The sequence below is a fragment of the Leguminivora glycinivorella genome, chromosome 12 (genome assembly GCF_023078275.1).
Source record: "Leguminivora glycinivorella isolate SPB_JAAS2020 chromosome 12, LegGlyc_1.1, whole genome shotgun sequence".
In the NCBI taxonomy this organism is placed as follows: Eukaryota; Metazoa; Arthropoda; class Insecta; order Lepidoptera; family Tortricidae; genus Leguminivora; species Leguminivora glycinivorella.
In genome coordinates this window covers 6,637,379-6,662,873 of record NC_062982.1, presented here as the reverse complement: position 1 = coordinate 6,662,873, position 25,495 = coordinate 6,637,379, and the positions used below count along the sequence as shown (strand labels likewise).

Here is a 25,495-nt window from a genome sequence, read left to right as displayed (position 1 = left end):
ATCTTCTCGCTCTCACGTATGGACTAATAGGGTGGCGCCATCTATCATAACCATTGAGTGTGCCTCCTCATTCTAATTTATTAGAATTCAAATTCCACTGAAAATAGAAGCGTCGCGGCAATTAGAATATGGACTAGACGATTGAGTATTACCGATCACATATCCACATTGTTAATTTTTGGAATATATGTAGTCATAAGTAAATCCATAGGCATCAGTATATAACACAATCATCTCAAACACAAAGTATATAGTCAAAGTATAGAAATAACACAATAGAAAAATTAGTTACTTCCATTGTTTTTAAAACAACGCCAGTCTGATGGCGAAAGTATTGTTGATTCTTGGCAGATTTACGGAAAGTCTTATCATTGAGCCATTTTTTTACAACTAAGACTATGAAACCAGGGGCGGCTCACATTCTCACATGCGGTCATTTGTTATTGTAGGTAATAATTTAGAATGGAGGCATTTTGTGAACATCAAGGGAGTGACCTTGACCTTCTGTACTGGCACTATTATATATTCTGTGATGTAAATTCAAGGGACCGTCAATAGTACGTTGCTTCTGGAAAGTTATGTATGAAAATATTGGCATAATTAAGAGCCCGTCACGATGGGTAAAAATTCAGTATCTGTCAAATTACCCCATTTACACACACTAACGCACGTCACACTCACCAACATACTTTTCGCACACTACCGCAATTTACTGGAAGAGGTCAGTGACCTAAGTGAGAGGAACTTAAGACAGGTCTATAGTTTCACTGAAATCAGTTGTAGCGTTAAAATCCCATCAAAACCAAAAAAGGGAAATATGAGCCAAGTTCAATATTATATATGCCTTGGTTGTTGGCGTCAACGACAAAAGCAGTGAGATCTAAACGGGTGCCAAGTTCAATGGCAGTCCTCAAAATGTTTTATGACAATTGATGACATAAAATATCATTTCTTATAACTTTTATAATAGAATAGAATAGAATATAATTAATTTATTCGTTAACACACACACAAAATAAACGTTACAAATAATAAGACATAAACAAGAAGGAGATCCAACGAAATGGTCTAATCTTCCGATCAGACCATCCGGTGAAACAATCACGACAGGCACATATGTATGTCACAAATATCAATATAAGAGCCAAATTCAAGACGTTTATATGAAATAGTTTTTGTTGTGAGGACGCCCATAGAGGCTCCAAATAGTTCGTGTAATATTACACACGATGTTGTCTGCCAGTTCGGTTACTTGAACTTGGCTTGACACGCTGCCGCGTGTTTAGATTGCGGACAGTGTCAATTTAGTGTTACCATCTCACACGAATTGACTCCGATTATTTTTCAAAATAAATTTGTGCAAACACCATATAAAATCAAAACAACTCTGGTGTAAAAAACAGTGCTTCGTTTATTCTAATTATAAATGGTTAAACCCTTTTCCGAATGAATTAAAATAAGTCACTGTTCCTGATCGGTTTAGCCATTATAACATCCGTTATAAATGCACTGAGACAAAGGTTGAGGTTATGTATGAATAGAGGTTGACAGTCAGTTTACATGTAAAATTGTTGCCATAATATAGAATTCTTCATTAAAATAATAATTTTCAAAATTTAGTTAAAGTTGTCTGAATCTAAGGTTACGTGCCCCGTGTGCAAACACCATTTAAAATTATATTAAACGTAAGAAGGTAAGTCATACAGAACAATTTTGTGATAAGATAATATATTATTACAATTAATAATTTCGCCATTTACGTAAATAATTTTTTATAGAATATAATTATAATGATTAGTTCTGTTAGTTTTTTCATACGCCACACTGAATGTCTCTTCGCAAAAGAGAATGTTACACACACTGACACACTAAATAATGTGACCAGTATAATGAAAATAAAGTCCAACGAGTTAAAATTAATTTTAAAACTCTTTCATTTTAATAAAGTTTAGAAGATAAAAAATACCTATATTTCTTATCATTGTATTAAAGTTACATATATTTTTTTATTTATCAACAATAATAAGTAGTAAACAACACAAAAAAAAACTATTTTAAACTGAGACTCTTTTAGACGTGACGATATTTATTTACCTTATTACTTTTGAATACATTCATAGCACTGGCAATCTTTTTGTATCCGTATATGATTTCCAGTGTCAAAAACAAATGTCATTGGAGCAAATTTGGCGACACGTCCGCTCCGAACGAGCCCGATCGGGCGTCTGACTCAATAGAATCTGTTCGCAGTTTTGACGTTTGTATGGAAAATTTACGAAAGTTTATATTCAACATTGATTTTATTCGTTCTCTTTGTAAGGAAAAATATGAAAAGGTAATAATTCTGTAGTCCAGTTATCTAGCTTATAAAATAACATTATTTGAAAACTAAAACACGCTCGTATATATTCAAATTTATGAAGATGCCGACAGGGGCCGACCGCATATTAGTTACAACTTTAAGTAAGTATGTATCTAAAATTGGAAGTGTTTCCTGATTTGTATTACACACTATTTTGCATACACATACTTAAAGTTTATAATTATCAAGAAAGCCTTTTGTTTGCCTAAAAGGTTTTCGAAGTAATTGCCATTTGATTCGAAGTATTTTTAGACAAATATTGATGTCGTTTAACTTCCATTTACTGTATTTTAGTAGCATGATAACACACATGTAAACTACTGAATTTTTAGTTTAGGATATAAGTAATGCGACAACATCAATTTTAGCAGCCTAAAGTATACAAAATTGAGCTCAGCTCACTCAAACGTGAGCACTATTTGCGGGTTTTCTTAAACTAGCGTCAGGAAAAAAATCATAATTAATTCAGGGAGTAACTTTTCCTTGATGTTAACTACTGATTTTGTAGATGAGAATACGCGCTGTTTAAGACAAGTGCTTTTCTTATCAATAAGTATATACTGAAACTAAAACCGGACGTAGAAAACTACCAATTTTACGATTTTCTACTTTTTGATATTGACGGCCTCTTAATGGAAGATTTTTTTTGATTGGGATATGTACATTAGAGGCCGAAGTTTTTTTTTATCAACCCTCCCCATCTCTCCCCCCTCTGCGTCACCCCTCTTCCCCCCCTTAAATAGCCGAAAATGCGGTTTTTCGTGATTTCTGACAAAACCGTTGCAGATACAGAAAAAGCGTGTAGGAACAAAGTAATCCTTAATAAATTTACTACAAATCATTCATTGACACTTTGGTTCTAGCACTTATAGTTTTCGCGTGATCCATCACGAAAGTTGGTCCTTTGCTGCAATTTTCTTTAGTGAATTTTAAGTTTTCTCCCAAATTGCTTACGAAATGTGTTTGATATTACTAAAATATTATAAACTGAAAATTAATTTCAGGGGGAAAAATCTCTACCATGGGTGGAACATGAACTCACGGCTTCTGGATTGAAACTCCAGGGCTCTACCAACAGCTACCAAAAGCTCATCCCCAGTCATCGATACGATATACTATATGGAACAATGGTACTCCTAGCGACTACTACTGTGAAAATATTACGTCTTAAATAGTTACTGGAATTCCAAGACATATTGGAAATTCCACCCATGGTAGTGATTTTTCCCCCTTAATTTTATTTTAGTCATGGGTTACAATATTTTAGTCATATCAAACAAATTTCGACGATTTCGTAAGCATTTTGGGCGAAAACTTAACATTCATTAAAGAAAATTGCAGCAAAGGACCAACTTTCGTGACGGATCACGCGAAATCTATAAGTGCTAGAACCAAAGTGTTAATGAATGATTTGTAGTAAATTTATTAAGGATTACTTCGTTCCTACGCGCTTTTCCTGTATCTTCAACAGTTTTGTCAGAAATCGAGAAAAACCGCATTTTCGGCACTTTAAGGGAGGGTAGAGGGGTGACGCAGAGGGGGGAGGAGTGGGGAGGGTTGATGAAAAATGACTTCAGTCTATAACGTACATATTTCAATTTAAAAAAACCTTCCATTAATTATGCCGTAATTTTAGCTAATTTCCCCCTACTACAAGTGGATTGTACAAAAACAGGTTTATTAAAATAGGATAGGTAAAAACCCATACACAACAACCATTCGAAATATCTTAGTATACCTACATTGTATTATGAGAATAACTTTCACGCCTTAAAGCCTTAGTTAAAAACGGCCATACAATTTCAGGTAAAGCTTGATACCTGGTCATCAACTTGTGACACATCACTATATTGCTTATAAAGCGGTGTGCGTTTCAAGTACCACAATAGGACCATTCGCGTATTTAAGTGTTTGTTATCGTTCACACACAAGTAAAACATACACACGCCATACTCTATCTTTCTCCTTGAATATTTTGTGCCATAGATAATCATGCCGCACCCAAAAGCTCTTTGAATCTTGATGTATGTCCCGTAACTCCGAAAATATCTATAGTTATCTCACAGTAGATGTAAGGTTGTCTGACTGACTGATTACTCCGAATGTATCTAGTATATGTCGCACTCGTAGTATTAACTACAAGATTGTCGAGTAAAGGTGGTAGGTTCCACCACGGCACGATTACCGATTACTCCGAATATACACGGTGGTGGTTGCCCGTGTGGTGACGGGTTACACCACCCCTTTCTTCCCGGTGAAATAAGTGGGATACGGATCGTTCAAATGTCTTTTCGCATAGTGACTTTGGGATCATAGTTCATAATGAACTACTTTTATTATAATGAACTACTTTTATTATGGGACCACTACTGAAATAAAAATAAAAATTTTGGCTGTTTTAGACATTTCGACTGTCATGATGCCGCTCATTTCTATGGAACACGGAACAGCCAATTTTTTTTCGCCATTTCAGCATTGGTCCCGTAATAAAAGTTGTTCATTATGACCCCATGCAAAAGTCACTATGCTAAGTTTGAACGGTTATTTTTATTGCACCTTGTATATTTGTCGCAGTACAAACTACAAGGTAGTCGAGTAAAGGATGGTAAGTTCAGCCGCACTACTAGCGTGCGGACTGACCGATTACTCCAAATATATCTATATGTCGCACTCGCAGTACAAACTACCAGATTGTCGAGTAAAGATGGTAGATTACTCGGATGTTGAATGACGGGAATGGTTTCCTTTAGCCGCGCCACTCCCTGGCGGGTTGGCCATTCTCCACGATCCACACGGAGCCGCTCTGGCCTTTGGTGAGGATCTCCACGAGAGCTCGCCCCACGTGCTCTGAGCTGAAATCCAATGGAAATAAATTAGGTAAGAACTATTTGCATTTCGACTATGTTGCCCGATATTTGGCGGGGAGTTATGCTACTTTTCATTAGAAGGTCTGTCTGGTGTGACATACGAAAAGTAATCATACGACTTGCAACCTAAACATAATGTATGTGTATGAAATTAACCAACCCCTAGACGGTAGACAGTCCTCGTATCGTAGGGTGTTAGCGTTTGACTAGCTGATTCATATCGATATTTTATCGCGGTCTGAAGAAAATGGGATTGGCCAAGTATTTTACAGATGATATCCGTCAGCATGTTTTTTTTAAATTAGAAATCTTACGATTATTAGATGAAGTAGATTTTTTGTTTACTGTAGCCTAACTAGCCTATATCTACAAAGTGCACCGTGGTAACGTACCTCTGCGTCTTGGCGTTGGCGTTGTCTCGCTGCCAAGCCGCTTCATATTCGGAAGACATGAGCTGTTTGCGGATCTCTTTAACTAGGCCGGTGTCTGTGAGCCCTGGGCATAACACCAGGCTCCTAACGCCTGTCAGTCCTACGTGATACTGGTCCTGAAATTAGGTAAACTCATAATTAATATCGCTGTTATAAAAAGCAATTGGGATAATTCACAACCTCGCCTTAGTGAAATTATTTTCTTCGTAAACGACGGCATGAAGCGGATAAGTACTAGTAAAGTAATTCCTAGGGTAAGTAGCTTAAAGCCTTTGCAATAGACAATGGAAGCTGTGTGTTCACGATGGTACCACCTCGTCCACCCCGGTTATGCCTGTAACCTGTCTACATCCACTTACCCCATAAGCCCTGGTAAGTCCCACGACGGCATAATTCGTGGCAGTATAGATGGGGGTAGAAACTTGAGGCCTGGTGAATGCAGTGGAAGCTGTGTTCACGATGGTACCGCCTTGCCCGCCGCGGTCCTTGCCCATAAACCGGTACGCCAGTAAAGTACCGCGGATCACACCATTCTGTAAAAAAAAATGTGTGTGGAGTCCCCTCCGCGCGGAAGGTGTGAAACTTCGTAAAATAATTGTGATAGCTGGGGCAACCAGAAGAAAAAAATATTTAAAAAGCAAAGAGTATTGCATTTGCCCCGGATCAAACTCAGAACTATGGCTAGCGTGAGGGCAAAAATGTACCATGAATGCCACTGGACCACCGTGGTTTATAGGAATGGGTTCAAATTTAAGCGTTATGTGCTGCCAATGTTACGTTGCGGAACGTAACACTGACCGAGTGTTACGCGCTGTCAGTTGGAACTTGGAAGTTGTATTAGAAGTTTCACTTCAAAAATATCCATGGAGTTTCTGTTACCATAAGGGATCATCCACACGGCGCGCCGCAACTCCCAACTCGCAACTCTTGAGTGTAATTCAAAAAACGTCTCCTCGATCAGTAGTCAGTACATTTTGTATAGGAAGGACGTAAGACGCGCCCCCAGGAGGCGCGGCCGAGTTGCATTGCAGCGCGCGCCGCAACTTACGTCCTTCCTATACAAAATGTACTGAGGAGACGTTTTTTGAATTACATTCAGGCGGAGACGTGGCGCGCGCCGCAACTCCGCCTCATGAGTGTGGATGGTCCCTTATATCACGGTAGTCTTACGATAGTATATCTAGTCGGTAGTTCTTTACTAAGTCAAGTCAATAATCTATCTTATTTAGGTACTACAGAAGAAGGTGAATATAACAAGGCACTGTAAACTGAAGCTCGCAACCGTCTATTCTCGTGAATTTCATGACGCTGACGTCAGCGTTATTTGGTCAAGGTATGGGACACTGATCATCAATTCGAAGTTCCAAGACCCGTCTAGCAGTGTAACTACCCGGATCATCCCAAACCCAACGATTTTTTTACAACTGTTCCGACATACCAGGTTGACGTCGACTTCAAGCTCCCAAAACCGGTCGTTCATGACTCCAGCGTTGTTGATCACGATGTCCAGCCGGTTGAACACCTTGATCGTCATCTCGAAGGCCTCTGTCGAACAAAAATGCATCTTTTAGAAACATTTTCTTGTATCTTCAATACCCTTGCAAGACAATAAGATCTTATTGTTAGTGGAGACAGAAACAGTCCTGTTCCTGTCTCCACTATCAATAAGACCGTCCTGTTCAGAGGATGTGTCTCGTATTTCGTATGAACAGAATCCGCAACAGAAGAAACCGTTTAAATAATACAAAATCTTCATCTAACTATTGAACTACTTTCGCTAGTCTACTTTTCTCACCGATCTTAGATTAGAATCAAATCCTACTTATAAAAGTCACCATCAAAATTATTCGGAAGCTATAAACAACATAGTTAACCCCATGCAATCCATCAGTCCCGCATGTTTCAGGATTTAAAACTGTCACAGACTACGGAAATAGACACAACACATGCGACGCTAATAGAAATTCGTTAGAACTGGTAAAGGAAGTGTAAACTAAACTTGGTCGTAATTCACGTGTTCGATGACAATTTGTTTGTCTGTTTGCGACAGGTTCATATATGCGTAACTTTGGTACAGTCAGCATCAAATAGTTAACAGTTAACCTATCGTAACATTAGCACATTGCGATTGGTACTATTCTGGATCCAAGCAGCTTAAGGACAGCAATATGCTTGAGGCTTGGGTCCAGAATATGTGTTCCGCATACCTAGCTGCGTCTGCGGCAAGGACGTGGACCGGCTGGGCCGACACGGCCTCTCATGTTCCCGAAGCGCCGGCCGAATGTTCCGCCACGGCACAATCAACGATTTGGTCCGTCGCGCGCTTGCCACCGTCTCTGTGCCTGCGGTGTTGGAACCCGTGGGCATGACGAGGGACGACGGCAGGCGGCCCGACGGAGCAACGTTGGTGCCGTGGAAACTCGGAAGAACCCTGGTGTGGGACGCAACGTGTGTCGACACATTTGCTCAGTCCCACATTCAGGGGACCCGCATTCAGGCCGGAGCCGCGGCTGACCAGGCCCAAATACTTAAGCGCCGCAAATACTTGTCGTTGCTCAACAACTACGAGTTTGCGGCGCTCGCAGTTGAGACTTTGGGTCCCTGGTCAGACGATATGAAAAAATTCATGGGGGCACTGTCGGCACGGCTGGTCGACACCACAGGGGACCCCAGGGCTGGCGCGTACCTCTGTCAACGTATCTCACTGGCGATACAAAGAGGAAACGCCGCCAGCGTCATGGGGTCCATGCCGCAGTCCGACCTATTAGAAGGGGTTTTCTTTTTATAACAGGGGTATTTTTGTAGGTAAGTTTTAGTTTGTTATTTAGTTTTATTTATAGGTTTAGTTTAGTTTTCATGTTATTGTTTTAGGTATTGCTAGTTTATATGGTTTTGTGTTTAATTAAATTAAACTGTTTGCTATTATTAAATATATTCGATAATACTCGTAAATTTTTCCCCTCACTAGCTCGGAAACACGTGTTTTGTCCTTTAATACCAGCGAGTAAAAACGCATTTTATCCACTAGTGGGTAAAGTAATTTGACCTTGAATAAAATCAAATTAATTTCACCTCACTAGCTCGGAAAGGACTTTTTTATTCTTTAAAAACAGATAGCAAAATCGCATTTTATCCACAAGAGTGCAAAGAATATTTGAAATCCGAACGTGTCACTAGTTACTTTTTTAAATATAATTTCTTGTAAAGGCATCTCCCAGACAGGACAATTTTGTCCCTGTGCTTAAATTGTCTTAACAAATCATGTGATGCGAACGTAAAAATAATTTCATATCGAATTGTATCCGACTAAAAACATAAAATTCAAACAATTTTATAACATGATTTTACCATAAGACACTTGAAATCGTACAAGAAATTGTATTTTTGACTCTTCCATTGTACTTATTCAGAACGCACCTTAAGTAACATTGCAATCTCAAAACGCGTGAAACGGAACGCACCCAAATAGATTTTTCTTCTTGATTCTTAATTTGAAACTTTTGTGGTGTCGGTCGGTGCTTCGTGGAAATTGTAATAAACGCAAATTGACTTATTTCTGTGCAATTATGTTCCAGTTGTTTTTCAAAAACGACGGGGTGTTTGACGTGTCTGTCTGTGTGTGTGTCTGTCTGTCTGTCTGTTTGTCTGTCTGTCTGTCTGTGTGTGTGTCTGTCTGTGGCATCGTAGCTTCCGAACGAATGAACCGATTTCGATTTAGTTTTTTTTGTTTGAAAGGTGAGTTAGTTGGGAGTGTTCTTAGCCATGTTTCATGAAAATCGGTCCACTATGTCGCGGTCGGGGTTTTTTCAAAATTTTAATTTTGTGGGTAGGTTATTATTGCGTGTTTCCTCGCTTTAGTGAGGTGAAAAGTTATGTGTTACACACGGGATGCAAAGTTATTTTAACTCGTGTGTATTGCAACACTCTCTACGCTCAGGATTCTATTTTTGAACTACTCGCTTCGCTCATGATTCTATTTTCGAACCACTCGCTTCGCTCGTGGTTCAACCATTGAATCCATTCGCTCGCTCGTAGTTCAACCCATAGAATCCATTCGCTGGTTCGGGTTGCAATTCCACACTCGGTTAAAATACAACTTTGCTCCCTTGTATAACAAATAACTATTACACGGGCTTCACATGAGTCACGTGGATGTCATGGTTTTTTCTTAGAAAGGTTTCTTAAAGTTACTAAAAATTAAATCGCTCGGATCGTGTTGTCATGTACGTAACCCTGCATGAGGTTAGTTGGAAAATACATAGATTAGATTCTCACGACAGACGACAGACAGTTCTTGCGTATCTGGGCCATTTTCTTTCAAAGTTGTCCACTCCACTTTTTTTAGGGTTCCGTAGTCAACTAGGAACCCTTATAGTTTCGCCATGTCTGTCTGTCCGTCCGTCCGTCCGTCCGTCCGTCCGTCCGTCCGTCCGTCCGTCCGCGGATAATCTCAGTAACCGTAAGCACTAGAAAGCTGAAATTTGGCACCAATATGTATATCAATCACGCCAACAAAGTGCAAAAATAAAAAAATGGGAAAAAATGTTTCATTAGGGTACCCCCCCTACATGCAAAATGGGGGCTGATATTTTTTTTCATTCCAACCCCAACGTGTGATATATTGTTGGATAGGTATTTAAAAATGAATAAGGGTTTACTAAGATCATTTTTTGATAATATTAATAGTTTCGGAAATAATCGCTCTTAAAGGAAAAAAAAGTGCGTCCCCCCCCCTCTAACTTTTGAACCATATGTTTGAAAAATATGAAAAAAATCACCAAAGTAGAACTTTGTAAAGACTTTCTAGGAAAATTGTTTTGAACTTGATAGGTTCAGTAGTTTTTGACAAAAATACGAAAAACTACGGAACCCTACACTGAGCGTGGCCCACACGCTCTTGGCCGGTTTTTTTTAGAACATGGGTATTTTTTACACGATTAACCCTTCGTATGCTTAGACACGGATCCGTGCGTGGGAATTTTAATATATTGTTTTAAATGTCAAGGTCGTATTTTCAATGATCAAAATTGACAGGCCGCATACGAGGGGTTAATACCTACTCAGAATCGCGAGGTCTTTCGATCCTGATAGGAGAAAAAAAAATGTCCCAAGATTTCCATATATTTTTTCGAACCTTCCATTCCGTTACCGCCATACAAAATGTTTGAAAAAATGTTAACGGAATGGTAAAAAACCTTGGGACACTTTTCTCTCTTATTAGAATTAAAAGAGCTCGCAATTCTGAGTGGAAATTACATAAAAAATTCCAAATAAAAAAAAAGTGGGATGGACAACTTTGAAAAAAATGGCCCATCTACGAGGTAGTGTACTAAACTAGGTACTCTTAGTCCATGCTGTTCCTATTTCGAAAATCTGTTGATTCATCAGAAACTGGCGACAAATACTAGGCCATGATCTAAGGGTCCCCCCATATCTAGCGTCTCGCGAGCGTAGCGTCGGGCCAACTGTATGGCAAAGCGTGACGCTGCGTCGGCGCGAATGACACTGGGACAGCATGGCATGGGACTAGAACTTATTCTTTCGCTATCTAGTGTTTCAAACAGTTAATAAAACTATAAGGGAAATATGACATACGTTAATGTTTGTCTGTACACCCACTTTTTTTTGACGAGGTGGGAATGCAGTAACGCACGATTTGCGGGTTGGTAGTTGTACTTTCGTACTGCAGAAAATCACGTCGCACTAACTTCTTCTTCCCAGACCTTGTCTCATTTACTTGGGGTCGGCCTTCCCTGTTCTCTTCTTCCATAGTGCACGGTTTAGTGGCAGGTTTGCGTCGTCTATCCCTTGCTCTCTCAGGTTTTTCCCCACCGTCGTCAACCAAGTGGTAGGTGGTCTCCCGCTTCCTCGCGTCGTCGTAGGCATCGCTAAGGCTACATTGACAATATGATCAGGAGGTCGTCTTTGAACATGCCCGTACCACCGTAGGCGCTTCTCGACAAGCTTGTCTGTTATCGGTGCAACCTTGAAACTGCCCCTGATATACTGGTTTCGAATCCTATCTAACAGAGTGACGCCTGCAGACCAACGCAACATACGCACTAGCTGACTAACTGAAATAACTTTCTTGCATCCATACTTCGCATCCATGATGATAGTTCGCACCATCGTCGGAGACACTCACTAAAGTTATGTGTTCATTAATGTAATGAGGATGGGGTACCTTCGTACTGCGGGTAGTCCGTCACATCGCACTGGCAGAACAGCACGTTCTTGCGTCCGTATTTCGCGCCCAGTTCGTCGGAGATCTGCTCGCCGATATCCGAGTCTATGTCGCATAATGACACCTGCAAAAAGGTACAAATTAATCGGGACGTGCCGACTGTGGTCACTGTGGAATATTTCCACGATTAAAGTTAAACTCAAACTTTTATTAAGTATAGTACCTACTTATTAGCCACTATTAGGGCCAGTTGCACCGAACCGTCTGTCACCGTTAAAGCGTTCGTTAAATTTGTTTGTATGGGAAGTTCCATAGACCTCTGCTGCGTGACGATGACGTGTTAGGTATGTAAATAAGTACTACAGCTTTCCCAAACTATACTATAACTATAATATCCCGACTTGATTTAAGTAAGTTCATGGATTGGCTTTGGGAGGTTTCTAGGGGTTTATTGCGTACATATGTACAGCCTAGTTCATAAATATGTGTACATTTCTTCACGTTGCAATAAGATGAAAAAACCGGCCAAGAGCGTGTCGGGCCACGCTCAGTGTAGGGTTCCGTAGTTTTTCGTATTTTTCTCAAAAACTACTGAACCTATCAAGTTCAAAACAATTTTCCTAGAAAGTCTTTATAAAGTTCTACTTTTGTGATTTTTTTCATATTTTTTAAACATATGGTTCAAAAGTTAGAGGGGGGGGACGCACTTTTTTTTCCTTTAGGAGCGATTATTTCCGAAAATATTAATATTATCGAAAAACGATCTTAGTAAAACCTTATTTATTTTTAAATACCTATCCAACAATATATCACACGTTGGGGTTGGAATGAAAAAAAATATCAGCCCCCACTTTACATGTAGGGGGGGTACCCTAATAAAACATTTTTTTCCATTTTTTATTTTTGCACTTTGTTGGCGTGATTGATATACATATTAGTACCAAATTTCAGCTTTCTAGTGCTTACGGTTACTGAGATTATCCGCGGACGGACGGACGGACGGACGGACGGACGGACAGACAGACATGGCGAAACTATAAGGGTTCCTAGTTGACTACGGAACCCTAAAAATGTAAGTACTAGTGTACAGTCAAGTGTAAAAATATGGGTGCGTACAACTTATCAAAAATATGTCCCATAGCACTTTATGTCGGCGGAATAAGGTCTCGGTACATATTTTTGAGCGGATAAAATCGATACGTATTTTTGCACTTGACTGTACCTACAGATATTAAATTTTATATTATGAACTCGCACATGACACTCATGGCTTCGTGCTACGTAAAGGGTACTTTGCTACGCGCTACGGCGTAGCAGTGCGGCCTTTCCATGCGCCCGTAGCAAAGGTCCTTGACTCTACTGTTGAGGTCATTTCCTGTGGGTAGCCTGAAAGTACCCACAGGAAATGACGACGTGGAATGACGGAATGACGGATGTGGGTAGTAAGATTTTCCAAAATATACTAGTGAAAACACTAGTATATTTTGGAAAATCTTACTGTAATTTCGAACATTTAAAAATATAAAATTTTTCACGCACAGTTCTTAACACCCGACGCAAAAACGACGGGGTGTTATAAGTTTGACGTGTCTGTCTGTCTGTCCGTCTGTCTGTCTGTTTGTCTGTCTGTCTGTGGCATCGTAGCTCCCGAACGGATAAACCGATTTAGATTTAGTTTTTTTGTTTGAAAGCTGAGTTAGTCGGGAGTGTTCTTAGCCATGTTTCATGAAAATCGGTCCACTAAGTTGGGGTCGGGGGCTTTTTCAAAATTTTAATTTTTTCTATTTTCTTTTCAAAACATCTTATTAACCCCCGACGCAAAAACGACGGGGTGTTATAAGTTTGACGTGTCTGTCTGTCTGTCTGTGTGTGTGTCTGTCTGTGGCATCGTAGCTCCCGAACGGATAAACCGATTTAGATTTAGTTTTTTTTTGTCTGAAAGCTGAGTTAGTCGGGAGTGTTCTTAGCCATGTTTCATGAAAATCGGTCCACTATGTCGGGGTCGGGGGCTTTTTCAAAATTTTAATTTTTGTTGGTATAAAAATCTTTCATTTTATTGTTTGGATGGAAACACGTGCTAAGAAACTCACTTCCTTGACTGAAGGACTTGTATCCATGGTCATGAAATAAATTAAAAAATTAACTCACTTCCTAACATGCTAAACCTAATAAAAGGGAAAGGGAAATCTAAACAAAGAACTTTCACTCTTATTAGTTGTAAGTTAAGAGAAATTAATATGTATTTTTATTCCTAACGTTCTTAATTACTTTTTCCCCTCACTAGCTCGGAAACACGTGTTTTGTCCTTCAATACCAGCGCGTAAAAACACATTTTATCCACTAGTGGGTAAAGTAATTCGACCTCTTGTATAAAGTCAAATTAACTGTTTTAAAATTGATAAAAGTAGGTGAATCTAGTAATAAAGATGATTTACCACCTGTGGAACTACTGGAAGCAGTGATAAACGCATTTTTTGCGTTGTAGTTTCCTCGCTATAGTGAGGGGAAAAGTTTTGTGTTACACTCGGGTGCAAATGTATTTTACTTCTCGTGTGTTAAAAAACTCGCATTCAGGATTCTATTCTCGAACCACTCGCTTCGCTCGTGGTTCAACTATAGAATCCTTTCACTTGCTCGTTTTTCAATTCCACACTCGGCGTTAAAATACAACTTTGCACCCTTGCACCCTTGTATAACAAATAACTATTGTAGCACTAGCTTTCTTTAGTTCTTTAACCATGACTCTTAGAAGTCGAGTAAGAATGAAAACCCTGTATAACTCAGGTAAAGATACTAATCAGCCCTCCAGCAAGTGTGGTGCATTATAATCGCGCCACTGACCGCGGCGAAAATCAATACAAATAAGGTACCGGTGAGCCGGCAAGTGCATTCGTAGAAAACTTCCCAAAAACGCACGTTTTACAATAAAATCACAGATTTACATGCATTTGGCCTGTTTCCAGACTTTCTATACAGATTCATTCAACTCTCACCTTGAACTCTCTTTATTACTTCGTAGTAAACGGAAGTGCGCGGAAGGAAGAGAACTTTTGCATACGTTTCATCGTTAAAAACATAAAAATAAATTGAAATTTTCAGATGAATACGTATTTCTAATTAACAATACGTAATTGTGTTAAAATGTAGGGTATGTAGTAAAAATAATCAAAAATGTGAGCGTAAAAATAAAAATATTTACACAAATCTTACCTTCGCTCCATGTTTGAGCAATTCCTCGCTATATGCTAATCCTATGCCGGCGGCGGCACCCGTGATCAAAGCCACCTTTCCTTTCAGCTCCATCACGATTTATTTACTTTTTAATTTCCGAACGACCGCGCCCTGCGTGTGGACGGCCCGTTGCCTCGCGCCGGTATTCCTTGTTCGATCGCGGACGGAAGGGAGCGCCTCCCTTGATCGGTGTTGCCAGTTGCGAACAAATCGTGAAATCTGAGGTAATGTGTAAAGGCGTTAGGTTATTCGTAAAAATCTGCAAGCCGAAATATTAAGTTTCATAAATTGTTTTTCATTTCCTTCAGTCGTTAAATGAAATCAACTGTTCTCGAAAATACAATGAGGTTATTCAAAGAACGAGCTTGTGTTAGTTTTAGAAGAGTCGACAATGCGCATATATGTGATGTGAGTGTGACCCCTGAAAGTTGAAAGCGTATTGAGGCTATAGTGTCCACTTACCATCAGACAGGCTGTAGATATAGATATGTTATAATCGTGTTTATTACTACTAGTAGAGGCATACCTGCTTAGTTTTTCCCGTTTTTCCACGGATAGATATGGCAGTAACTCATCCCCCTTTGTACGCACGGCACTCTCGCTGTCTACACGCTCGTACGTTGATTCACATACGAGTACTATATGAAAACTAACTTTCACAAACTCCTATCTACCTTCCAATAACACTGAGTAAAAGCGGTTTTATTTTCTGATTGTTAAAATTGAAATTCCTAGCGATAATTATGAAATTACAAGGCAGTGTAAAAATTACACACGGTATAGGAAGCAAAGTTATTTAATCCGGTCATGGTGTCGCCACTGTCAAACGATAGGGGTCAAATTTGTATGTAGATAGGAATTAGTTCCTATTTTGGCCACCGCATAGTTAAAATTGTCCTGTTAAATGAACCCATGCTTCGCTCGTATGTTCGATGGGTTTCAATGAAACATACCTGTCTACTATTTATGTTTGTCTTTCATAAGCACTTATTGATTATCCTGCGGTGAAAGCAGATATAGGCTGACGGCAATCGGACTGCAGTTTGCGTGCGGTTCTATTTAAATCGCAGTCAGGATGCGGTCCGAATGTCCAAAGGTAGGATTGGATTACAGTGACTGATTTACGTAAACATGTATAGTAAACATGTTTCTGCCCGCTACTTCGTCTGCGTGGAATCACGTGAACGAAGAGGTGACTGTTACGTCGTTATTTTGTTAGTAAAGTCGTTATTTGTACATTTTGAAATAAATTAGTTTTTATAATCTCGATTCGTCATTGGCGCAGTCGGTAGGACTAGGTGTTCATTTCTCGAAGCTACAAGTTACAATTTACAAGCGGTTGTCAATGTCTAATATGACAAGTCGGAAAGAGCCTTCCGCTTGTAACTTGTTACTTTCAGTTTCGAGAAATGGGCCCTCCTAGGAAGCGATAAGACGAAAGTACCTCGCTAGAGACGAAAATACTTTCGCATTTAAAATATTACGCATCTAAATCGTAATTAATTCATGCTTAGATTCGACCTACTATAAAATGATTTGGTTGAATACAAAAGCTTAGGATCTGATCTGGTGGGTGTAAAACAAACGGGAATTCGGGAATTAGATTATCTGGATTTATAGCGCATAAACTGTCTAGACAGATAAAAGCCGGTAGACGCTGTAAATATGTACACAGTCGGCTGCAGATAAACCTGACCTGAATTGTAAAAAAAAGTTTATGCAGCATTTAAGGCTCAGAGGGGCAGTGGCCGAAAACGAAATTTTGTTATCTGTCTCTTTATTGGTCTTGCAAATTTGAAACTATACCTTTTCGCAGTAGGCCCCCAGATTTCTATGTAGGTAGGGTCCCTAAGTAACCAACAGCGTTAAAGATTGTCCCTAGTCCCTAGGCAGGCTGTTGGTTACTATTCGAATAATAGTACGTTGCTCCTGGAAAGTTATGTATGAAAATCTTGGCATAATTAATGGAAGTTTTTTTTTTACTGGGATATGTACATTATATGCCGAAGTTATTTTTCATCAACTCTCCCCCCTCTGCGATGAAAAATAACTTCGGTCTATAACGTACATATTCCAATTAAAAAAAAAAACTTCCATTAATTATGCCGTAATTTTAGCTAATTTCCCTGTATTATAAGTGGCTTGAACTTTATGAACCTGAATTAAACAACCAGTACCTGTAATGTTTTTCTTTATTTGTCAATTTATCATCTTTCAGTCGGGTACAGTAAATTTTTATTAAATACTAGAAATAATTTTTCTTTTTTTATCATTTTATTCTGTATACGTTCCACCACAGGTAGGTCTCTTGACGGCCACAGGCGTTCTAACCACGTTGCGTATGTTAAAAACATTTTGACCAAGAGAGATTCAATAAGAACATAATTTTGGTGGTGATGGTAAAGATTCCGCGCCTAGAGACCACCATAATTAGGCACACCTAGGCCACATAAGGCAAACCATAATATACATCGAAAACGCGACCAATTGATTTGAGCGATGGACGCGAACTATACAAAAATACCAAATAAAATGTGTCACAAATAACACGCATTAGAAAACTGGAAAATTTACAATGATTTTTTAAAAAGATCTCTAAAATAGACCTTGATTTCCACGTTATTAAAAACAATAAAATACAAAGACGCGATTCTGATCTGTACAATACAATAACATTATACTACCACATAACATGATTTATGATACAACAATAGAACTTATACAAAACACTTAGTCAATGAAGTAAGAATAAGGGATTCCTTGTATTTTCATTAGGATAAGAGAAATTAGAGGGTTCCATCTACATTATTTCACTATTCAAGTTTGGAGCCTTGAAACCTTACCCTATATGTTCCCTACTCTTACCTCACTTAAAAGATAATCAAAATATTAATATCACAGACATCAGGTACATTACAACACTAAGCCGCTTTCGTGCAAACTCAAACAGACTAATTTCCTTCAAACCCCCTTCGATACAGTCTTTCCATTTTAAATTTTCGTTTATCATTTATAAACCACATAACGGCCATTTTTTATCCGGCGTAAAGCTTCTGCACACGACGGTTATATGATTTGTAAATGATCTTTAAGACTAGAAAATCGCAATTTAGGAACTTCCTACATTCCACCAACCTTCCCTCCCACTAACATCAACCTTCCCACGTATTATATGACTGAACTAAACCAATGTTTCGGAAAAAAGCTGACACTATTGTATAAGCTAAAATGGAAATAATAGCGAAAGCTGTTCAAAAGCAAGATGACGTCCCAATATAATTACCCCAAGCTTCCAGATAATTTTCAAGGGTGTCACGTCATGTCATCTAAAATCTAAATGTTTCGGCGGAAGGTTGATGTTGCAGTACCAAGTGGCGACTTTAGTTATACTGCCATCCCTTTCACTAGGCGCTGGATTTTTAGCGTCAAAGAATGAAAGAGTTATCAATATGACTTCAGCCGCCAGTTGGTAAAGCTGTAGTTAAGAATGGTGGGCCTGGTCCGCCCCGGCTGCCGGCACAGCCTTAGCCAGGTAAGAGAAAGATCGGGCGTTAGGCAGGCCGGCTATCACGCAGGCGCTCAGAGCTGATCGGTTTAGGTTCATGGGAGCCGCATCGTACCACTCGTGGGTGTCGCCATCGTAGCACTCGACGTGGGGAATCGTGGTCGAACCTGGTGAGAATTCGCTTGTGAGTCCACTTTGGTGGGTCCAAGGTCCAATATACAAACTGGTAGAAAGCTATTGTGGATATACACACAATCACGTCCTATACATAATGCTACTAAAGAGCAGTTCCCAGAGCGGAAGTGATTGTATCATAAGAATGTGAATAGTCGAAGTCACATAGCCCACATAGGTATGTATTTTGCTTTTAGTGAAGTACCAGTAAAACAAAGCATACGCAAGTAGATTGTGGCATCACCTTGTTCCTACACTTTTTATAAGATTCAAAAATATCTTACCATTAAATCCGCCGATAACGAAGATCATATCGTCCAGCAAAACTGTCGCGAAGTTGCTTCTGGCGCTGAACATCTCCGTCACCTCCTGCCAATCTGAGAGCCAGTCACTTCCCAGGATGTGGGTTCAGGCGTTCCACTTTAAAATATAATCTACTATTAATGAAACCCCGTACATCTCCATTCCCCATCAACAAATCCAACAATACGAGTATCAGACTATGTTAATTTAAGTTGGGTGAAGTTAAATTGACTTATTAAAACATTATTTTTACACAGAAAATTTAGTGGCCTCCTGGACATTATGCAGATTATTCACGACGGTCCGCTTTAAATTGAATTGGTTCTGAATCATTCAAGTGATTATCAAAAAAGAGTTGACCTCACCATTTGTTTTGGTTTCGAGGTTTCATCCGTCTTCAATCCATTCCCTCAATATCAACTCCAAATAATCTAGTATTATACACTTACCTGTATTCAGTCTGCTGTAGCCATTAAACCCTCCCAGGGCATACAGACAGTCCCGGTACGCGATGAGACTGACGCCGGAGCGGGGACTCAGCATGGGGCGAATGAGGGTCCACTGTCGGGTGTCCGGGTCAAACATCTCGGCTGAGCTGAGGACTTCTTGCCCGTTGAAACCGCCTACTATGTAGATCTGGTGGAAAGACGCCATGACGAGTTGATGAATTCAGCGTTGAAAAGTGATTATAATCAAAACCTACACTTTAAGAAACGAAAAACGTTACGAATGGAGTCATATTATTTAGATGCTGATTGGATTTATCGAAACTATCAAAGCAGAAAATGATGGAGACTTCTGTTCTACCACTGCTGCCTACCCTTACCTACTTACCTATGCGCCTGTAATTGACGATGTTAAGGACGACGAGAAATAGTTATTTGTTATACAAGGGTGCAAGGTTGTATTTTAACGCCGAGTGTGGAATTGAAAAACGAGCAAGTGACAGGATCTTATAGTTGAACCACGAGCGAAGCGAGTGGTTCGAGAATAGAATCCTGAACTTGCGAGTTTTTTAACACACGAGAAGTAAAATGCATTTGCACCCGAGTGTAACACAAAACTTTTCCCCTCACTAATAGCGAGGAAAGTACAACGCAAAAAACGCATTTATCACTGCTTCCAGTAGTTCCACAGGTTAAAACATCGTCATCACTAGATTCACACACTTTTATCAATTTTAAAGCAGAAAAAATGACTATATTCAAGGCCAAATTACTTTATCCACTAGTGGATAAAATCCGTTTTTACCCGCTGGTATTAAAGGACAAAACACGTGTTTCCGACAAGCGCGGATCCAGCTTTATGCCCAGGGGGGGGGTCACGTGGTAAAGGCCCGGGGCCCCAGGGGGGGGTCACGTGGTCTATTTGTATGGCCAACTTAGGGTCATGACCCCCATGACCCCCCCTGGATCCGCGCATGGTTTCCGAGCTAGTGAGGGGAAAATGATTTGAACCAGTTGCTTTCTTTAAAAATACCATTAGTATCAATAAGCTGTCTAGCTGAAGATACCTAACTGTTGTCGTGATCAGTATTCAGTCTTGATGGTTTAAGGCTGATCAAACGGTAGGATCATATGGATTGCAGCACCAAGACAAATAATCATAAAAGGTTGCTATCAAGGCTTGATTAGTATAACATCTTTCCAAACAGGTAGGTAATCCTTAATTGAAAAACACAATCAAAGAAGCCACAATTATTTACCTTACCGCCCAGAGAGGCGGCGCTGGCGTCCGACCGCTGCTTGTTCATGGGCGTGGTCATCTCCCACTGGTTCTTGTCGGGGTAGTAGCGCTCTACCGACGCCATGCGCGTACGCCCGTTGTAGCCTCCCAGGGCGTAGATTAAGCCATCTGGAACATATTGTATACGTAAGAAGTTATAAGGAAAGCTAAGGAAGGAGTGCTTTCTAGGGACAGTATTTTAAACTCTTCAGGGATACGAGACTTCTCCTGGTTTTGGTCAAATATCATTCACTAGGGCTCCTTTTCTTTATATAACTAAATGCACAATATACACACAATCCGCAAAATATTCTGTCCCATTGTCCCGACGATTCTGAATGACGATATTTTAACAAGGTTGTGGAAGCGGATTTTGATTATTCGCAGACATAGCACATCGTCTAATAAATACAGGCCCAGACATGCCACGGGGTTATGCACTAGGGCTCTGGATATTCGTTACTACCCGCCGATCCGTGCGTCCGGCCCCTTAGCCCCGGCGGTGCTAAGCGTCCGAACTACCCGAACCCGCCGAAGTCCGTTCCCGTGTAGTGCCGTTCGCGCGTGTAGTGCCGAATCGGCGTTCGGGGCCGGACGGCCGGACGCACGGACTTCGGCACCGTTCGGGTATTGAACACACGAGGCGGCCGGCGGACCGATCGACTTATTGCCGTGCCGGTTTGTATTTAAAAAATAGGTGAATTTTAAAATTTATGTTAATATAGCGAACGAATACGAATTGGTTTTATACATACTCATTTTATTTGAGTCAATAACTGTGTTAATTATATTTTTTGCACTTATTCCCGTTACGTTATAGGCTATACAAATATTACAAACGTATTCCTATAGGTCCATACTTTCGCCAGGCACACTAGTCTATTGGTTTTTTTCAATAAAGTTGCTTAAGGCAATTGCGAGTTTAATGGACTTTATATGTATCTAGGTTAACTAATAGAAGGGTATTGGTTTGTGTGAAAAATACTATATTAGTTATATTAATTGATTGTTTTATGATGTTCATGGGGACTTACTAACTACCTATAGGGACCATACCACCTATAGGTACTTACTATATGTACAGATGCTGACAAATATACTTCAAAATATTGTCTTCGCTTACCGCGACAGTTACTCATGCAATTTATTATAGTTATATCTACGAGTATGTCTCATAGTTTTAAAATAAATAAATAAATGTTGGGGACATTACACAGATCGACTTAGCCCCAAACTAAGCGAAGCTTGTACTATGGGTGCTGCGCGACGATATACATACTTAAATAGATAAAATACATAACTATGGAAACGGATTATATCGCGTATACTAAGTGAAATGTATTTGAACTATCGAGTTATTAGTTTTTATCTAAGAAGTTAGTAGAAATAAAGTCGCATGAGAAGACAAAGGTAATTAATGACTTGTGGGCGGCACAATAACCAATACCCGTGGTGATTTTTACTAATAATAATTACACTCAAACCTCACACCCGGCTTCCCTTTGACATGGACAAACCTTTTGTTTGAAAAGTTCCGCGAAAGATGTAGCCGCGCTGTTTTACAAATAATTAGTTAAGAATGGTATATTTTTTTTATTATTTTGGAGGGAACCACCTTGAAGTGAAAATGTATCCATAGTCCTGGTTCTTAACTTGCGCTAGTCGGATAGGGAGTGACAAAAAGCATGAGACTTGACATGTATATAGGTAACTTACAAACACAACAGAAAAAAATAAAAGTACGCAGACGCCGAGGTGTCAATGTTTCCCCTCTTTTCCCTCATTTTTATATCACTATATTCAGGTTTTTTATATTGTTATGAAAACCGTGAAAACTATAATCACGATATTTAGGAAAAGTATATTCTCCATAAAATTTTCTACAATACTGTATTTTAAAGTAGGTGTCTTTTAAGGTGGGTAGGTAGGCTTTTAACTCATCATTTTCAAATTATGCTTAAGTCCCCCGCATAATATTTGTTTTTAAATACTAGTGGGATGAGTAGGGGTAGCACTATCGACTGTTAGTAATATACTTTAAATGGAAGTATTGTAGAGAATTTCATGGTACTTCTCCTAGACATCTTTCTGGTAAGTACCTACTCGTAATATTTACTTACCAAAACCTTTAGTAGTTAGTGGGGGGGAAGAGATTGACTCCTCGGCGTGTTTCTACTTCTATTTATTCTTATGAACGTCAAAGCTATGTGCATACCAAGTTTCATGCTTTCTGACATCATACTAATTTAAGCCACTGAAAACGCGTGCTCTATATAATAATGCCTAAAATGTAAAACATGGAAAAAATCGAGCAGTTAAAATTTGTCCCAGTCACAATTGCCCCGCTGTCCCTTTTTCATTTTAGTTATTAAGGTTTTATCATTTTTGGTTCTTTAAACTGATTTTAATATTCGCTTGAGCCGAGAACGCGAACATTCATCAAGCATCACTATACATCGAGAACGGATCGGACCCGCGGGTTTTTAGAGTCCGTCGATCCGGACACACGGACTACACGGGTACCCGGACTTTAATTACACGGTCCCTAATTACCCGTTCCAAACGGGCCAGAAATCCGGATTCGTGTAACACGGGAACGGATACCCGGCAACGGGTACACGAAACACGGACGCGACCGGGAGCCCTATTATGCACCAGAGTTGAAGGGAACTACCCAGTCGCTACTACAGTCCAGTTCAACAAAGCGTTGGCTGTGATATCCATATGTGGATTTTGGAATAGGTCAACGTGGTCGTCGTCCCTGAATGAAGTAGAAAGTTGGAGATAGAATAGGTATATATCTAAGGAGGGTTCTAACCGTGCGCCACAACGCTGACGTAACACCTCGCCTGATACATGCAGGCCCGCTCATGCCAAGTATTGGCAACTGGATCGTAACACCGGACAGTGTTAAAGTGGTCGCTGCCATCGAAGCCACCAATCATGTAGATCAGGTTGTTGAGAGTGCAGAGCCCATGGTACGCGCGGGGTGTCAGGTCCATGTGGATTGAGAGGAACCAGCGGTCGGCCCTGAGAAAACGGTGTGAATTAATTAATACCTAAAACCAAGGGTATCATTTGGAAGTGACAATAAACAGATTTGCTCTTAATGTTTTCAAAGGCGTTACAAAATTACAAATATTTGGCTGTTAAAATCCTATATAATCAAAATGTATAAACTAGAGGGTGGTAGCTCAGATGGAAGCATGAAAAATATATGGATGAATTTATGATGGTGAGGTTTCAGGGAAGAGAAAATACCTTAAATCATGTGGAAATGTTGCCATACCTCGTGTCGTAAGTTTCGACAAAACTCGTAGGACTTCCGGCGCTCCAACCACCCACAGCAAACAGGACCTCATACGGGATGCGAGGTCTCGCCAAGGGGTCGTTTAGGTCTGCTTCTGTTCCCGGTCGGGAGTCCAACACGGTGAGAAACACCACCGCTGGGTACAGCGACTCTTGACATTTCTGTGAACCATATTTCAATTTAACGGCATTTAAAATATCAGATAGTAAAATATAGAGGTCAAGCAAATCTTGTCGCTAAAAAAATACCCGACTTTGCAATTTTTCTATGGGACGATAAACCTCGCCCTGCATTTTTCAAATCTGCCGCCTTTTTAGTGACAAGATTTGCTTGACAGACTATAAATGTTCTGTGGCATACTTACGTCATCATCAATAACAGGCTGCCATTGCAATATTTTCGATTTAAAGTAATTGTAGCTTATATGACCAAATCTAATACAAGACAGTAAAGACGGAATATGCTTTCGTCTATTCTCCAAATCGTGCTCCACCCAAGTCTTCACCGCTTGGAACACGATCTCCTCGTTTCGAACGTTCAACTCGTCATCTCTCAATATATCCTCTAATTCCTCGAACGAAAGCGACTTAAATTCATTACACTCCTTAAGTACTCTATTAAAGTTCTGCCTTATGTACAACTTTCCTTTCTTCTCTAATTCACCGCAGAAATAATACTTAGCGAATTTGAATATCCCTAGGCAATTGTGAGGTCTCAACTCTTGCATTAGAAACTGGCAACATAGCTGAATGACGCCTACGACGTCAAATTGGTCCGCATATGGGAGTAAGTGCTCCACATTTTCTACGGTTACTGCACAAGTCCCTGTGTAAGCGTAATCTAGTATCAGAGACATGTAAATGCTAGGAACGTCTACGAAAATTTCCGTTTCTTCTTGCTCTCCCTTCTTCAGGGAATTTATAAATAACGCTTTGAAGTATGGACTAACGGCTGACAGAATGGCTCGGTGCACGCGTATTGATTTCATGTCACGGCACATGATGGTGCCGTCGCACAGCTGCCCATTCTGGCGCAGCTCATTCCAAATTGCTGGGAACTCGACTACTGAATAATTTTCTGGCAAACACACGCATTTCCGCTTCCGTAGAACTACCTTCTTCTTGCTTAATCGTGGCTTTGAGGCTGCAGGAGTACGAACAGAATTTTTAGTTTTGAATAATTTTCGATGTTTCGAATGAAATTCCATCCCTTTTGAAAATACGGCGGTCGAAACTTGTTTATCTGTCGCGGTGACAGACATCACGGCAAGTTCTTTTCATTTGTTTTTTCCAGCGCTAATATTTCAAATTTTGAGTAATTTCTGTCAGTGTGCGGCCAGTCTATAAGTGAAGTGCGCTTAAAAGAATTTATATATTTTCTGTATGTCATAATTATATAGTTTT

The 25,495-nt window shown here is 39.9% G+C and overlaps 2 protein-coding genes across 3 annotated transcripts; both read right to left on the bottom strand.

Moving 5' to 3' along the window:
• Positions 1-4,706: 4,706 nt before the first annotated feature.
• Positions 4,707-15,198, bottom strand: LOC125232233 (15-hydroxyprostaglandin dehydrogenase [NAD(+)]-like). The gene is made up of 6 exons (XM_048137877.1): positions 15,055-15,198; positions 11,845-11,968; positions 7,099-7,205; positions 6,020-6,193; positions 5,622-5,776; positions 4,707-5,214 (listed from the first exon to the last, which is right to left on the bottom strand). Exons 1-6 carry the CDS (start codon positions 15,145-15,147, stop codon positions 5,109-5,111), a joined length of 759 nt encoding a protein of 252 aa, XP_047993834.1. The 5' UTR covers positions 15,148-15,198; the 3' UTR covers positions 4,707-5,108.
• Positions 15,199-18,246: 3,048 nt separating this feature from the next.
• Positions 18,247-25,425, bottom strand: LOC125232231 (kelch-like protein 10). Of its 2 annotated transcripts, none has more exons than XM_048137874.1 (7): positions 24,457-25,425; positions 24,072-24,253; positions 23,601-23,812; positions 20,763-20,911; positions 19,503-19,693; positions 19,039-19,145; positions 18,247-18,747 (listed from the first exon to the last, which is right to left on the bottom strand). In XM_048137874.1, exons 1-7 carry the CDS (start codon positions 25,351-25,353, stop codon positions 18,557-18,559), a joined length of 1,929 nt encoding a protein of 642 aa, XP_047993831.1. In that variant the 5' UTR covers positions 25,354-25,425; the 3' UTR covers positions 18,247-18,556. The 2 variants fall into 2 exon arrangements, 1 of the variants encoding a protein (XP_047993831.1); XR_007177728.1 differs by having other exon boundaries at positions 18,608-18,747; positions 19,039-19,174; positions 19,507-19,693.
• Positions 25,426-25,495: the final 70 nt, after the last annotated feature.

Excerpts from the sequence above, each read along its gene's own strand:
- LOC125232233 (XM_048137877.1), bottom strand. The coding sequence starts at position 15,147 with ATGGAGCTGAAAGGAAAGGTGGCTTTGATCACGGGTGCCGCCGCCGGC. Across the intron at positions 11,969-15,054 it reads TGCTCAAACATGGAGCGAAG|GTGTCATTATGCGACATAGA; the intron begins GTAAGATTTGTG and ends ACCTTTTTGCAG. Across the intron at positions 7,206-11,844 it reads GGACTACCCGCAGTACGAAG|AGGCCTTCGAGATGACGATC; the intron begins GTACCCCATCCT and ends TTTGTTCGACAG.
- LOC125232231 (XM_048137874.1), bottom strand. The coding sequence starts at position 25,353 with ATGTCTGTCACCGCGACAGATAAACAAGTTTCGACCGCCGTATTTTCA. Across the intron at positions 19,694-20,762 it reads CCGCCTCTCTGGGCGGTAAG|ATCTACATAGTAGGCGGTTT; the intron begins GTAAATAATTGT and ends TCTTTCCACCAG. Across the intron at positions 18,748-19,038 it reads CGTTATCGGCGGATTTAATG|GTTCGACCACGATTCCCCAC; the intron begins GTAAGATATTTT and ends AATTCTCACCAG.